The sequence below is a fragment of the Erpetoichthys calabaricus genome, chromosome 15 (genome assembly GCF_900747795.2).
Source record: "Erpetoichthys calabaricus chromosome 15, fErpCal1.3, whole genome shotgun sequence".
In the NCBI taxonomy this organism is placed as follows: Eukaryota; Metazoa; Chordata; class Cladistia; order Polypteriformes; family Polypteridae; genus Erpetoichthys; species Erpetoichthys calabaricus.
The window spans coordinates 40,303,425-40,316,111 of NC_041408.2; the positions used below are offsets into that span (position 1 = coordinate 40,303,425).

Below are 12,687 nucleotides of genomic sequence, written 5' to 3' on the forward strand. Positions count from 1 at the left end.
TGCAGTATTGCCACGATAAAAGCCAGAAAAATTGCGGAGGATATTTGCGGTTTCCGCTAACAATTATTAGATAGGTTCTAAGGAATAATCTGCGAATGACTGAGGCCACGAACTAAGTCGCGGGAGTCTACTGTATATGTATTTATATAATATTTAAACTGTATGGGAGTGAAGGTCTGTCATACGGTTTGCATGTTTGCAGCTAGTAATCCACAAAGGATGTAAATGAATCCCATATCTTAAAATAGTTTATTTCTAAGCTTTCGACATCCTACCAGGTGTCATCATCAGAGGAAAATGATTGGAAATACAGGAATCAAAGGCAATACATAGCAAATGAGGAGGTGGGTGTGCAAGGGAGGATGTGGATCACGAAGGTCAGATTCGGAGGGTATTTGTCATAAAGTCTTTTATTATTTAAGTGTGCTTCTTTTTAGGCCTGCGTATGCTAGGTTAATTTCCAAATATCTTTTAATGGTGTTTTCATTTTGGAGCCATGATTCAGCCAGCTCTCTATTAGCCCTGAATTTTACTTGCACCATACCTGGTTGAACTTGTAGAGTATGTGTGTGTATCACCTGTCATGTGTCTGGCCATAAAGGACATAATGCCTTTTCTATAACTTTGCCAGAAAACTTGCTTCCATTTTAATGGAAAATAGTACATACAGAACGAGGGCATGCCAGTGGGATCTCCATTATCAGGACTCTTAGAAAAACTGGTTTTGCAGGAATTTGAAAACAAGACTTTAACTCCGTTCACACCTAAACCTTGGATTTGCTACGTCAATGTAACATTCGTCTTTTTAAAAAGTGACCAGCTGATTTAATTCCATAGCCACATCAAATCGGTATTCCCTGCAATTCATTTCACTATGGATAAAGAAATGAACTGACACATTAATATCTTAGACATCTGTGTAAACATGACTAAATAAAGAAACCTAACCTAAACCTAATTGACAGAGGTAATGACACCACCTTAATTGCGAGTGTTTATCATAAGGAATGTTATATGGACAAAATATTGCACTTTTCTATCAATCACCCCTCATTGCATAAATGGAATTGTGTTAAGACTCTGTTCAGAAGGATTCACACCCATCACAATACAAAGAATACTAAAAAGAATGAAAGACGGTATCTTTTCCATATGTTCACATCAAATGGCTACCCCAAGATTTTTTTCAAACAGTGCTTACATTGGAGGCAATACAGACCTCAGCAAACAGTCAGCTGTTATCCAGATGTGTCATCCTACTTGGCACACCCTTCCCTATCACAGTGGTGTATTGGAAAGTACAGCACACATCCTGTCCAAATCAGGCATCGAAATAGCCCATAAACCTGCAAACACTCTGAGGACTGTTCTTTTTTTAATGCCAAAATCAAGAAATCTGCATCAGAGACACAGAACCTCAGTATACAATATCTGTTTTTCATGCCCAGTTATATATATGAGACAAACATCTAAAACACTTGCAACACGCATATATGATATTGCAATGCTGTCAGAAGGACAATCTCATATATACGTACATACAAGTTTAACATATATATATAAATAAGTCAGCAGTGCCTTTAACTTTCACTGCTTTGCTCAATCATGTACATTCAATTAGAGGATAAGCAGAAGTAATTGTAGAAAAAATAAAATAAAAGTGAAAGTGACTTCGCCATCTCAGGGAGAGCAACTAGAGGGAGAAAGGAGAGTAGGAAATTAAAAAAAATATTGGAACCTAAAATTATCTCTTTGTCACATTTAGAACTTCAAACATGAAAATTTGTGGATTTAAAAATAATAGAAAAATAGTATTTAAATAGAAAATAAAATACACACTTTGATCAGTTTAGAAAGCAATGAATTACTGTCTCCGTCTCATTTATCTCCAAGACGTTGCTTCTTAGAGACTCTTAGATTAATGATCCTTGGGGAAAAATCACCACAGCCATTGCTGAATTTAGCATTGTTCAATGAAGGTAGTTGGTTTTGTTTTGGAACATTACCTTTACAGGAGTGAATTTGACTCACTTATGATATGCTTTTATTTTGACCCTTATCTGTTGAATTGCAGCCCTGTGATTGAACACTACTACCATGGAGCTTCACCGTAAGAAATGGTGTTATTTATATTTATCACTACCTTTTTTATGTTATGTGATTTTTTCCTCTTAACCTGTACACAATGTATTTGGTCACATGGCTGAAATATACAAGTACTTTATCAGAAATGTAATGCTGAATTAGATCTCTTACCTCTATGCTTCACAGGAATGTTTTTTTAATTATAAAATTACCAATGGCAGCTAAGAAGTGATTGGTGAACTTTGGTCATTGTTTGACTAATATAATGTACTACCATATCATACACACTCTTTTTTGGCATTTTTTACATTACATTTCAAAATATATACAAAATTTATAAAACAAAAGAATTATAACCCAGTGCAAAAAAAGTTACATTAATATGTAAAAAGCAGTACCTGGTTGCCATATTGAGAAGGTGGTAGTCAAAGGCGAATGATGTTTGTCCGTGCTGGGAGTTTTTGTTGTTTAAGTTGAGATCTGTTTGAACAGGCTTGGGTGTAAGGGATGATAGTGTAAATGAAATCTTGTACTTTTCAAAGCAAAGAAAGGAGCGATGTCTGTATTTTCAGCCCATGAACGTTTTTGGTTTACTGGTTCACCTAAAGAGGTATATATATACAGTAGTACATAAAGTGGCTAAAGCCAAATTTCAGGGCCACACATGAAATAGACCAGTTGTGTTGCCTGATTCACATCATAAGGTGTCTGTTGAGACCAAGATCAACCTTCAAAGGCCATGGTGATCAAATTTTAACACGACATACAGAAAACACTTTATATATATATCATATATAGAATCTCTTATTTTATATATACTATATATAGAATTTTTACTAATACTATTAATAAAAACCTCTAATATTATACAGAAAAGTTCACTTTTTTATTTAAAGTTATTTACATTATAGTTTCATGTTTACATTGTTTTTCTTTTTTTTACATTTCAAAAGTCAAATTTGTAAACTTCAGTTGCTGTTCATTTTCATTTATGTTACAACAACAAAAACATCTTATTTCTTGTATAGCCCAAAAGCGTACAAGGAATGCCTCAATAGGCTGAAATAGGGCCTATTTTTTTTGACAAGGCGAGACAAAAGCTCACCCATAACCCCTCATACAATACCCTCTCCACAAAAATAAAGGTAACCTTATAGTGAAAAAGTAATGGATGAAGTCTTGGGAAAGACAATTGAGAGAGAGAACCACTTTACAGGTAGGTTGGGCTTGCAATGGATATTGATGGATGGGGTAAATACAAAAAATAAGACAGAGCACAAGTAATCCTCATCACAGGGCTACAGCCGGGGAAGGGAGGGTGTCCAGTTTGGTGGCCTTAGAACTGCATCACTGCCTTTTGCAGACAATGTGGTCTTGTTGACTTCATCAAGCTGCGAAATCCAGAAAGCATTGCTACTTTGGGGTAAAGGGACGGTAACATTGGCAGGCAGATTGGACCACAAGCACCGTTATGCATTTTCTGTAATTCTCCGTAGTGATGAAGGAGGAGCTGAGCCAGAAGGCACAGCTCTCGATTTACCAGTCAGTCTACGTCCCTGCCCTAACCTATGGTCGTGAACTTTGGGTAATGACTGAAAGAATAAGATTGCAGAAAAAAGAGTCCGAAATGAGCTTCCTCCGCAGGGTGGCTGGGCTCTGCCTTAGAGAGAAGGTTGGAACCACAGAGCAGAGTGCCTTCCACATTGAGAGGAGCCACTTGAGGTGATACAGACATTTGATACAGATGCCTCCTTGTGGTGGTTTCACAGGCACAACCAGATCAGAAGAGACCCTGGGGAAGACCCAATTGCTCGATGGGAGGATTATATCTCTCAGATAAGCCTGGGAATGCCTTGGAATCCCACAGCATGAGTTGGCAAATGTGGCCAGGATATGTGAGCCTCACTGCTGACACTGCTGCACCTACATCTACGGTCCCAGATTAGTGGTGGAAAATAAATTAAATCTATTTATTTATATATTTTTATTTATCTTTAAGGCTTCCGAGAAGATGGTGACCCTAAGGTAGCAGAAAGTTATGAGTATGACCTGATTGGTGTTACAGTCCATACCGGAACAGCAGATGGAGGCCATTATTACAGCTTCATAAGAGATATAGTTAATCCACATGCTTACAAAAATAATAAATGGTATGTTGATGTGACAAGGATACAATTTTTATTTATATTTAAAATACCTGTTTAAGTTTTAAATGACTATACAATACCTCAGTCTGTACTGGAAGAGATTAAACTTTTGTAATTTTAACAGGTATCTTTTTAATGATGCTGAAGTTAAACCATTTGATTCTGCACAACTTGCTTCTGAGTGCTTTGGTGGTGAAATGACAGTAAGTTGACATCTTGAAAGTCAATTATTTGACAGAAAAATTGTTAGTTTTATCCTTTGCTTGGTGTAAGTTGAAGACATTTTGGAAGGTGAATAGAAGGGCATATTTACATTTCATTTTCTTCTAACAGTAGCCTACCCCTTTACATGTTTTTATGTGTTATAACCAAACTTCTTTCTTTCTTTCTTTCTTTCTTTCTTTCTTTCTTTCTTTCTTTCTTTCTTTCTGTGTATATACTTCTCAAATGAGGTCCATGTTAGAATTTAAAACATTTAACAGTTAGATTAACAGTTTAAAATTATTAATGCCATTTTCAGTCCCCTTTATTCATGTATTATTTTTTCTGAGGTGTTAACTTTTTCACCGGTTTTCCAAAAAATTAACTATTAACTATTTTCAGTAGGAAGTAAGCCTAGGTAATAATTTAAACTGCTAAAAAATTTTTACTAGCTTGGTAATTCACACACAGATTGACCAATCATAGTGGGTAACACATTAGCTTAGGTACTGCAAAAATACATCTATTACTCATCTACTCTTACGTAACAAGACATTAATAAAAGCTTCTTTTGATCTTAATTATGCTTATAAAGCATTAGTAAATAATTAATCACTGTACAGTATGGCACAGTAAGAGCCTTTCATATGTTGGTAAAATTAGTTATGACTATGAAGGATTCACATGTCTTATACAGAAGCATGTAATAAAAGAGATATGTGTCTCTCAACCACTCCAAATTGAAGTTATTTTAGTAGGCCAGGTTGCACAGATGGCTAATGCTTTGTTTTATTAGAACCTTGTTACATAAGAGTAAATGAGTAATAGATGCTTTTTTGCTGTACCTAAACATGTATTACCATAATGTAAGTTGAAAATATTTACTATTTTTGTTTTTCTTCAATTAAATCATCTCTTAAGGCTTTCATGTGGTTTAGTCATACTTTCTTAAGTCAATCATTTTTTTGGGATTGTGTGTACAGGACTGTATCTCTGTTTTTTTTTTTTACTTACCATTCAAAAATGTACTATACAGTACATAGTTTTTAAAACTAGCCCTGGAGTAGACCCCAGGTTTAGAGCATATTCATCTTACTAAACTGCCATAACTTTAGCTGCATTAATTAGAGTTTAGAATATATACAGCTTTGTAAATTTGTCTATTTATGTTGTAGCCTATTTTGAATAAGCAGAAAATTGAAAATTAATTTACCAGCTTAAAATTTATAGTTAATGTAACTAGATATTATTTCATAGTTCATTTCACTTTAGTACACTTGGGTAAATCAATTTTTGCATTACCTACTTCTCAATATAGTTAACAGAACGTTTTTGTACTGTATATACAGCAACTTTAGCCATGCTATTTCAAAAATGTGTACTTGTAAGGATATAGTATATTAACATTCATCAGTCATACTTTGACTAATTAACTTTTTTCTTCTTAGACAAAGACCTATGATTCTGTAACTGATAAATTTATGGATTTCTCATTTGAAAAGGTAAATGTCTCTGTTACTGTATACCCACTTTGAATAAATTTGCATAACATGCATATTCATTTTTAAACTTTCTTTGTGTTACTAGACCCACAGTGCCTATATGCTGTTTTATAAACGAGTTGAACCATTGGATGAAACTGGAAAAGACTATAAATTTGATGTTTCTCCTGAGTTGCTAGAGGTTAGTATTAATCCAAGCCACTAAATGCTTCTTGCATTATTTTAAGAATTCTCATATTGATTAATTGTATAATATGGCAGTTGCATGGGTTTTATTGTGTGCTGTTTTAAGTTGTTACTTAACATGTATTAGTACTTTAATGGATCTACTATGTGTAAAAATATTCCTTTGATTTAGGATGAAACTGGAGTACTTTAAAACATTTATATTTTATTGTGGTAGACTTCAAAATGTTGTCTAGGTCTTTAAGTATTTGAATCAACGTGACATGTACAAACATGAAACACCCAAAAATCCCATTTTTCATCTTGTTTATGATAAGATGTGTAATTACAATTACATAATACACTTTTTCAAAATTTGAAAGTTGTAACATGAATGTTTAATGTTGCCTTCACTATTGTTTACTCACTCAGAGGCAAAAATCTACTTAAGGTTTTTGTAGGAAAGTGAATTTAATTTTTTTTTTTTATAGTCATCAAAAATAAAAATTTTAAAAGTTAATCTGAATTTTCACTATTTAGAGTACAAATTGGAAACACTGTTGTTTTGGAAAGTTGTAGCAACTTAACATGTCTTTTTCCTAATTATATTTTATGCATTTATGTTTAGCAACAACAGAGTGCAGTTTATTATCTTAACTTTTACACATTGCCAAGGTAATCATTAACATAATAAATGTATTACTGATTTTGAACAGCAGGTAAAAAACACAGAATCCTCATTTATAGACTATGATTTTATCTGCCTGGCTTTTCTCAGTCTGTAGGTCTCTTTTATTCCATTTTTAAAAATAATTAGTTTGTAGTAGGGTTGTCCTAATATTTAATTTATTATTATTTTTTTTTTTTGCAATTTTTGGAGTTATACTTGCATCAGGCATTCCTTCAGTGACAGCGTTTAGTTTAATAGTGGTTCTGAAAATAAATCATTTTTTCATCATTTAGACAGTAAAAGGTAATATGTTGAAATCAGTTGACAAATAAAACAATAACTTTGTGGTAGTTAAATGATACATGACAAATCAACTGAAGTGAGTTTTAAAGATATACAACTCCTTTTACTTTTTAAATGAAGAAAGCAATGGACAATTATGCGATATATTATTAACACTAGAATTACCAGAGCCTACGAAAAAACTTGTAAACCCGGCCCACCTTAAATCCCTTCGCACCTCTCCGTCAGCGTCTTTTGTCTTGTAAATGTGTCAATAAGACCAAGCATTATTGCTATTATTGCTAATAGTATACAATAAAAACATTCATTTGATTTGTGTCTGTAACAACCGGTGTAAATTTAAAGTACTTGTAAAAGTTAGGGGTTTTTTTGTTGTTTTTTTTACTTTTATTCTCTCAGTCACAATCACGATACAACACCCACCCCCCGCCCCAGATCTGATACTGCTAGTTTTTTTCTGAAACTGGGAATAATAACTATAGATGTGAGTGGTGTTTTGAGACAATGGAACTGGAAATGCTCTGATCTGGAGGGATAAAAGCTGACACACAAACGCTGGTGAATCTGCCTTGTTTGGATCTCACCATCACTTGAATTTTTTTTATTCAGTTTTATTGAGTGTTTCTGCTTACGCTGAATTAGTATGCACCTTATGGTCCATGATGTCAAAGGCGCACTGACAAAAAACAGAGACAAAGGTAAATATGATATTTGGAATAACTCATTTTATGACTTGTATAGTACATTTCGGGAAAATATTGTGGCACTGTTGCAACATTATTCATATTCATTTGCATTCCTTCTTGCAGTTGTAGTCAGTGACTGTGTTTTGTTTTTTTTCTCGATCTTGCCCAGTCTCCACATTTTGGTGCATGGTGGGGTTTCTTTTGTACTCCAGGACATGCAGAGGAAAGAATAGTACAGAGAGGTCAGTTCCACACTATATGCAATCATCAAATTCAAATGTTAACAGTTCCCACACACCCAAGGACCGTCCTTCCTTCATTTACGACGTGTACCTGTTGCAATGTACACTCTTCTCTCTATTTTCGTCAATTCTAGATGGCTCATTGAAACTGAAAATGGCCTTATTTTCCGCGCTGTCAACTACCCACCGCGATCAACTGCCACTGACATGCTACTCCACCTGCGTAGCTCGGAGAAGACCGAAATTAGCACTTCGAGCCAAAGGTAACAATCATCTCAATGATCGCTGCTATAACTACCACAATAACTACCATTCTTGGAGGACATAAATGAGATAAAGTGTAATATAACGAAGATCACAAAGAATATAAGGATAGATGTAAAGGGCATAAACATGACTAATGTGAAGCTGTCTCAAGTTATTAGGACTGGAACCCCTGATGCCTACGAAAACACTTGTAATCCCAGCCCACGTAAAATTCCTTCTCATTTCTCCATCATTGTCTTTGTTTTGTAAATGTGTCCAAATAACAATATGCTGTATTATTTACCCTGTACTACTCCAGGCACCTCACATACAGATAAAGAGCCTTGAGCTTGGAGAAGTTTTTACCCGAGTTGAGCTCTGTCCGCGTTGGATAGGAAAGTAGGCTACTTGCTGCTTGTGCTGATCGACACATTTACAAAACAAAAGATGGAGAGGTGTGAAGGCATTTAAGGTGGGCCGGGATTACGAGTTTTTTTGTAGGCTTCAGGGATTCTAGTGTTAAAGACTAAGTTTAAGTAATCGCTTTGAGGCAACCTGTAAAGCTATGCTGGAAAAAATAGAGGAAAATGTGATTAAGCCTGAAAATAAATCTAGAGCACTTGATGCTCAGCTTGAAGACGTTAATCAAGCGTTCACGACACATTGAAATAGTAAAAAAAAAAAAAAAAATGGCTTCTGCTGCTGACAAAAAAGCAACGGCTACTAAATCTCAGTGGAAGTGTTTGGAGACAGACTAGCTGTGCTGGAAGACGGATATAGAAGAAATAATATCAGAATTGAAGGTCTCCCTGAAAACAGTGAAAGCCCAAAACCAGTGAAATTCATCGATGGATTGCAGAGGACTTCAAATTAGACCCTGGGATATCAGTAATTTACTGCATACGTGGATCAAATTCCTCAAAACCTAGAAGCTTCATTGTACACTTCAATGAATTACAATCAAAGACTAATCTGATGTTGAGCTTGCTTGTGGTATTCAGAATTTCTGGCGTAACTGTGCAAACATATAATTTCGCCCACAATGTCCAATTTCTTTGTGAATATGCTGCAATATAAGAGAAGCAATATATGAGTATTTCTGGAGAATTGCAGATTGTTTAGCTTCTTCTGGCATTGCAGCTTTGTTAGAGTCTTCCTCCAGCTTTCAGGATTCCATCTTGTATGATTAGGTCAAGTTTGAAGATCTGACTGTTCTTTTTTTATGCAAGCATTTTTCTTTATAGCTGGAAATCCTTGCAGTTGACTGAGGCGGATAAGCTGTGTTTCTGCATTAGCCAATCATAAGAACACAACTGGGTGAAGAAGTAGCACCAAAAAGATGTACTCTCATTTTAACTTCCTCCAAGTCATTACTTAGGTTACCTTCTGTCCACCATAAAAAGCATGAGAGATCAATGTCTAGAGAAGGCTAACAAGATCTTAGCGCCACAAATTTATAAGCATGGAGGTTCGCAATTCAATATCAGTAATCACTAACACAGAAAGAGAGAGAATCATTGGCCTTGAAAATATAATGCACATATTTAGAGACTACTATAAGTCCTTGGATTCTACTCAGTTTAAAGAACAAAAGATACAATCTAACCATATTATCATTGGATGCAGTATTTGATATGGTTGAATGGGATTACCTGTTCACCACTTTGAATAAATTTGGGTTTGGCCAGAACATATGTGCATGGATTCAGCTACTGTATACCAGCCCAGATGCTTCAGTTTGTATTAACAACATTATTTCAGAGTACTTCAAACTAGAATGTGGTGCTAGACAAGGATGCCACTTGTCAGCAGTGCTATTTGCAATCGGCATTGAGCCATTGGCTATTCACTTACGAAATGCATCAGAGATAAAGGGGATTTTCGGAGAAGTTCTTGAACAGAAAATATCATTATATGCAGATGGTATCAAGTCAAGTCAATTTGGGGAGCATGCACTGGTACAGTGCGTTGCCGCACCACTACACAACGAAACAACTAGGGATCCCGGTTGGCAACCCCCCAGGCAGACACGCAGTCCAGTCCCACCCTCCAGAAATGACCCTCTATCTGCCACAACCAGATGTTATGTGGGCGACCCCTTGGCCTGGTCCAGCCACTTGGGTCCCCAACAATGAGGATCTTACGAGCTGGGTCACCCTCGGGGAAACGCGCCACATGGCTGTAGTGCCGTAACTGGCGCTCCCTCATAATGCAGGTAATGTGCCTCATTTGGGACTCCATGAGCAACCGCTCATTCGACACGAAGTCAAACCAACAGTACCCAAGGATTTTCCGGAGAAAGAGACAGTATCAAAGGAGTCCAGTCTTCGTCTCAGGTCACTGGATAGCATCCATCCATCCATCCATCCTCTTCCGCTTATCCGAGATCGGATCGCGGGGGCAGCAGCTTGAGCAGAGATACCCAGACTTCCCTCTCCCCGGCCACTTCTTCTAGCTCTTCCGGGAGAATCCCGAGGCGTTCCCAGGCCAGCCGGGAGACATAGTCCCTCCACCGTGTCCTGGGTCTTCCCTGGGGCCTCCTTCTGGTTGGACGTGCCCGGAACACCTCACCAGGGAAGCGTCCAGGAGGCATCCTGATCAGATACCCGAGCCACCTCATCTCACTCCTCTCGATGCGGAGGAGCAGCGGCTCTACTCTGAGCCCCTCTCAGATGACTGAGCTTCTCACCCTATCTTTAAGGGAAAGCCCAGACACCCTGCGGAGGAAACACATTTCAGCCGCTTGTATTCGCGATCTCGTTCTTTCTGTCACTACCCATAGCTCATCACCATAGGTGAGGGTAGGAACATAGATCAACTGGTAAATTGAGAGCTTTGCCTTACGGCTCAGCTCCTTTTTCACCACGACAGACCGATGCAGCGCCCGCATCACTGCGGATGCCGCACCGATCCGCCTGTCGATCTCACGCTCCATTCTTCCCTCACTCCTGAACAAGACCCCGAGATACTTGAACTCCTCCATTTGAGGCAGGATCTCGCTCCCAATCCTGAGAGGGCACTCCACCCTTTTCTGGCTGAGGACTAAGGTCTCGGATTTGGAGATGCGGATTCCCATCCCAGCCGCTTCACACTCCGCTGCGAACTGATCCAGAGAGAGCTGGAGATCACGGCCTGATGAAGCAAACAGGACATCATCATCTGCAAAAAGCAGTGACCCAATCCTGAGTCCACCAAACCGGACCCCCTCAACACCCTGGCTGCACCTAGAAATCCTGCCCATAAAAGTTATGAACAGAATCGGTGACAAAGAGCAGCCCTGGCGGAGTCCAACTGGCAATGCGGACCAAGCTCTGACACCGGTTGTACAGGGACCGAACAGCCCTTATCAGGGGTCCAGTACGCCATACTCCCGGAGCACCCCCCACAGGATTCCCCGAGGGACACAGTCCAACGCCTTTTCCAAGTCCACAAAACAAATGTAGACTGGTTGGGCAAACTCCCATCTGGTTGGAGCCCACCTCCGAGTCCCCAGGCTCTGCTTCCTCATTGGAAGGCATGTTAGTGGGATTGAGGAGGTCTTCGAAGTACTCCCCCCATCGACCCACAACGTCCCGTGTCGAGGTCAGCAGCGCACCATCCCCACCATATACAGTGTTGACACTGCACTGCTTCCCCCTCCTGAGACGCCAGACGGTGGACCAGAATCTCCTCGAAGCCGTCCGAAAGTCGTTCTCCATGGCCTCCCCAAACTCCTCCCATGCCCAAGTTTTTGCCTCAGCAACCACCGAAGCCACATTCCGGTTGGTCTGCCGGTACCTATTAGCTGCCTCCAGAGTCCCACAGGACAAAAGGGACCGGTAGGACTCCTTCTTCAGCTTGACAGCATCCCTCACCGCCGGTGTCCACCAACGGGTTTGGGGATTGCCACCATGACAGGCACCGAGCACCTTATGGCCACAGCTCCGGTCAGCCGCCTCAACAATAGAGGCACGGAACATGACCCATTCGGACTCAATGTCCCCCACCTCCCTCAGGACGTGGTGGAAGTTCTGCCGGAGGTGGGAGTTGAAGCTACTTCTGACAGGGGGCTCTGCCAGACGTTCCCTGCAGACCCTCACAACACGTTTGGGCCTACCAGGCCTGAACGGCATCCTCCCCCACCATCAAAGCCAACTCACCACCAGGTGGTGATCAGTTGACAGCTCCGCCCCTCTCTTCACCCGAGTGTCCAAGACATGTGGCCGCAAGTCCGATGACACGACCACAAAGTCGATCATTGAACTGAGGCCTAGGGTGTCCTGGTGCCAAGTGCACATATGAACACCCCTATGCTTGAACATGGTGTTCGTTATGGACAATCCGTGACGAGCACAGAAGTCCAATAACAAAACACCACTCGGGTTCAGATCGGGGGGGGCCATTCCTCCCAATTACGCCCTTCCAGGTCTGACTGTCATTGCCCACGTGAGCATTGAAGTC

General features: G+C 39.2%; 1 protein-coding gene across 1 annotated transcript in view; it reads left to right on the forward strand.

The window, feature by feature from the left end:
- The window catches only part of usp34 (ubiquitin specific peptidase 34), a 723,586-nt gene that overhangs the window by 520,851 nt on the left and 190,048 nt on the right, over positions 1 to 12,687 (forward strand). Inside the window, 4 exon segments of the mRNA XM_051919324.1 lie at positions 4,085 to 4,235; positions 4,357 to 4,435; positions 5,882 to 5,935; positions 6,021 to 6,116. Coding sequence (XP_051775284.1) covers positions 4,085 to 4,235; positions 4,357 to 4,435; positions 5,882 to 5,935; positions 6,021 to 6,116 — 380 coding nt within the window.